Here is a 3,699-nt window from a genome sequence, read left to right on the forward strand (position 1 = left end):
CCTATCCTCATCCCTAGTTCCACACTTCATAATTGACCAAGTAACATTCTTGCTTGAAAGAGGAAGATTTCAAAAGCAAGGCCAAAAATAAGCTCGTTCTCTAGGATAAACTAGCCTAAAAGTTATCCTTTCAGAATGACAATCATGCTCAGAATTCAAATTCAAAGCCCACTGCAGTCAATGGAAAGATTAACATGGGCACACTGGCATATAACCTGTTCCATGAAGTGATGGGTTACTCCAGCATAGCAAATAATTAGCAGAGATGTTATATTAGTCCCTTGTATACGTTTAGCAAATCTATAGATATAATACAGCTAGTATAGATATCACAGCAAATAATACAATATGTATGTTCTGCAAGTGAATTAATCCTTCCACTGCTGGGGAGGGAATAGAGACACAAGGCAGAAACAATGCCTAGTCTTTGCCCTGCTAGTGGTATTGGATTGGACTCACAATAAACCTCGCTTTAGAGCTGTAGTGTTTGGAAAGCTGTATAAAGCATAGTGCTTTACAATCTGCACATTCACAGTTTTCACTTTAAAAATTTAAATATATTTATTTTCATGAGAGAGAACATGCATAATTATGTACATATTTAAAAAAAAAAATCACCATTTACATCACAAATTCCTCTGTATAAAATTTTGGAGAGAAAAGGCAAACAGTGGCAACAGTTGCTGAGGACAAGCTTTTAAACTTGACTTTGAATATGCAGTCTACTGAGAGACATTGCTGACTGCAGAAGAGGGCCGTTTAAGAATTGATTCAACTGAAAATGACAGAGGCTCATTTGTTGAGAGTTTTGTTGCAGCTTGTTTAGCCCCAAAAAAGTCTTTTGCATATCTGTCTATTGTAAATTTATACTTTTGGTTCTCTTTGATGGAGCATTCTCTGTACTTCTTAGAAGCCTCTTCAAAGGTCTCTTTTACAAATGATGGTCTTAACTCAGAGCTTGATTTATCATGAAGCGTTTGCTGGAGCAGCGAGTGAAATGGACTGTACTTGAGTGGGGCAGGGTACTTGGTACTCTCTTTGCTAATCTTGCTTAAGACATGCTCTTGTGTAGCCAGAGAATCTTTATCAGAAATTTGTGAGAAAGCTCTTTTCGGAGGGGAGAAAGCTGACCTCTCCCGGGCATCTCGGGGGGCACTTTGAACATCACTTTGAGACTGCCGAGTTTCTCGAGGGTGAGAAAAGACAAGTGAGCTTTCAATTTTTGGTGACATCATGTCATGCTCCAAGTTTAGACAATCCTGACTTTGTGAAACTTTGGAGTCCCAGCCTGCCCCCGGTTTGAGAGTCTGGACAGTGGTAGCATTTAATAAACATTGCTGATAGAGAAGAGCATCACTGATGGGGCTACATTTTGGCCACACCAAGAACCTAGAAGATAAGGGATACTGTCTGTAGGTAGTGGCTACACTGACATTTGAAGAAATCAGTTCCATGTTCCCAGATCCTGAATACTGCATGGTTAGATCAAGGCAGGTTGGTAAGAAATTGCAAAATTCCTTATTGGGAGCTTCAATCTGAGAGGGATTAAAGGCAGTTTTGTAGGAATTGTATTCAGTTCCATGCATCATATGGTTAGGCAGAAAAAGGGTAGCAGCTTGAGTAGCTTCTATCATCTCCCTTTCTTTATACTCTCTCTCTAGCATAATGTTCTCCAGCTCTTTATCAGCAAAAGCCCGTCTTTTTCTCATCCGGTCGCTGACAGGTGCTGGTAAGGGTGAATTCCCTCCTAGGTAGGGATCTGCTGGAATGGGGCGATAACCTAAAAATAATAAATTATTTTTATCAATAAATTAAAGTAAGCTTACAAAAGGACAGCAAATGCTAATTTGGAACTATTCCTGCAAGAGCCTGAATACCCTCAGCTCCCCACGGCATCACCTTTTTGGAAGTGTTCAGTACTTTTCACATGACAGTACACAGAGGCTTCCAACATAAAAAGGCCAAATCCTGCTCTTTTTACTCAGATAAATAATTTTTCATCAGGTCATTTATGCAAATGAACTGCACCAAAATTAATTACACAGAAGCTTGGATACAACTCTCATTGGTACCAACAACAGTTGGGCGGGCCTGAAGGGAGAAGAGTTTACTCCTTTATATTATTTATACACTGGCACAGTTTAAATTATATTTAAAAAAAAAACCACAAATGAATATCTAAAATACTCAGATTATTTTCATTTCTCAGAAGTAAATAAGTGAAAATATAAAAATACATGAAATTATGGTATATTCCATTAGGGGACTACATTTATTAAGTTCACTTACTATAAAATATATAGAGCCTGATCCAGTTTGCTCTATACAAATACAAAATCCCAGTGAATTTAATGGAGCTACTTGGAGAGTAAGGAGAAAAGGATTTTGCCTGCTTTCATTCCCATGCATCTTACACTATTTTCCCATTGCCAAAGAATATAGCTATACCTATAGCTGATGCCATTTCTATTTTCTAAAGTTGAATCATTATGTACACATTGTTACAGATGGTAGAAAAATCCAAGGAGAACTAGGAGAAAAGAAAAAGAAAGTTAAGATAAATTAGGAAAAAGAATATGAAAGATTTTTTTAAAGAATGAATTGAAGAAGAAAGTAACCTGAAAAGAGTTAATGATTTGGCTAAAATCATGTTAGTGTCTGGCCAGAATTACAATCAAGATCATATAGGCTAAGAGAAAGTGTCATTTCATAGATTGGATTTCATTGTTTCTTTTTTCTTTTTTTTTCTAATTCCAACTTTGGAGAACAACCAAAACAACTCTGTAAACAATTTTGGGCATAGACTCAGATATTGAAAAAAAGCAAGAATTAGTTCTTTAAAATATTTTTGAGTTAATTGAAGCCTGCTGTTTCAAAAGTCAATTTCTATAAATAACATTTGTGGCAGAACAAAACGTATTTTATCAATTTCTTGTGTGCACGCTATTGGATGCATTTGAAGAATCTATTCCAGCGTACATTTGAATTTACTAAGTGTCCTATTCACTGCATTCAATTGCAAGTAAAACAAAATTAGACCAACTGCTTCTGCATGCCAAGTAACTGCCAGGTAGGTGTTCACCTCCACTTCTTTTTGCACCAATAATGACCCTAAATCTCAAGTTGCTGTTTCTAACATTCTTTGGCACCACATTGTTTCCTAACAAACAGTGCAAACACATTTCCTCCCCTTCCACCCCAACCAAAACACAAGCAACTTATGATCCTGCCTCAGGCACTGGGTTGGACTAGGTGACTTCTGGAGGTCCCTTCCAGCCCGACTTCTCTGTGATTCTATAGGTGTATTGCGGGGCGGGGGAGGGGGAAATCACATACAGTTCTATGCTCTAAAACAATCCCTTACCAGAATCCAAAATCTATTCCTAATGTACTGGGATTGCATTGTTTGCTTAACAGTCTACATAAACGGTTGTGTATTCACAACGACACAGAAATGATGCGAAAGGCAAGGCTTTCTTAGGATGAGATCTTTCATGGTACAGTTGGGAGAAAGAAGTTAGACAGGTTTCCCAATGACATCCTTCAACATGTCTCTGATCACATGTGATCTGTACATACCATTTGCATGTACAGCCGCACAGGAGGGAAAAGAATGTATTTGTGGTCTTGAGTTTTTCTCCCGTACACTGACTTTGGTAACTAGTTGGGCAGTGAGCCCAGATCTTTCCAATCTGCTGT

At 37.9% G+C, this 3,699-nt stretch overlaps 1 protein-coding gene across 1 annotated transcript in view; it reads right to left on the reverse strand.

Annotated features, from left to right (window-relative positions):
* Positions 1–611: 611 nt before the first annotated feature.
* The window catches only part of DMRT2 (doublesex and mab-3 related transcription factor 2), a 9,900-nt gene continuing 6,812 nt past the window's right edge, over positions 612–3,699 (reverse strand). The window contains exons 2-3 of the mRNA XM_019518239.1: positions 2,506–2,530; positions 612–1,780 (exon numbers count right to left, since the gene is read on the reverse strand). Coding sequence (XP_019373784.1) covers positions 723–1,780; positions 2,506–2,530 — 1,083 coding nt within the window. The 3' untranslated portion in view covers positions 612–722. The remainder of the gene's footprint in view (positions 1,781–2,505; positions 2,531–3,699) is intronic.

The sequence above is a fragment of the Gavialis gangeticus genome, unplaced genomic scaffold (assembly GCF_001723915.1).
Source record: "Gavialis gangeticus isolate Ggan-Ray unplaced genomic scaffold, GavGan_comp1, whole genome shotgun sequence".
NCBI lineage: Eukaryota > Metazoa > Chordata > Crocodylia > Gavialidae > Gavialis > Gavialis gangeticus.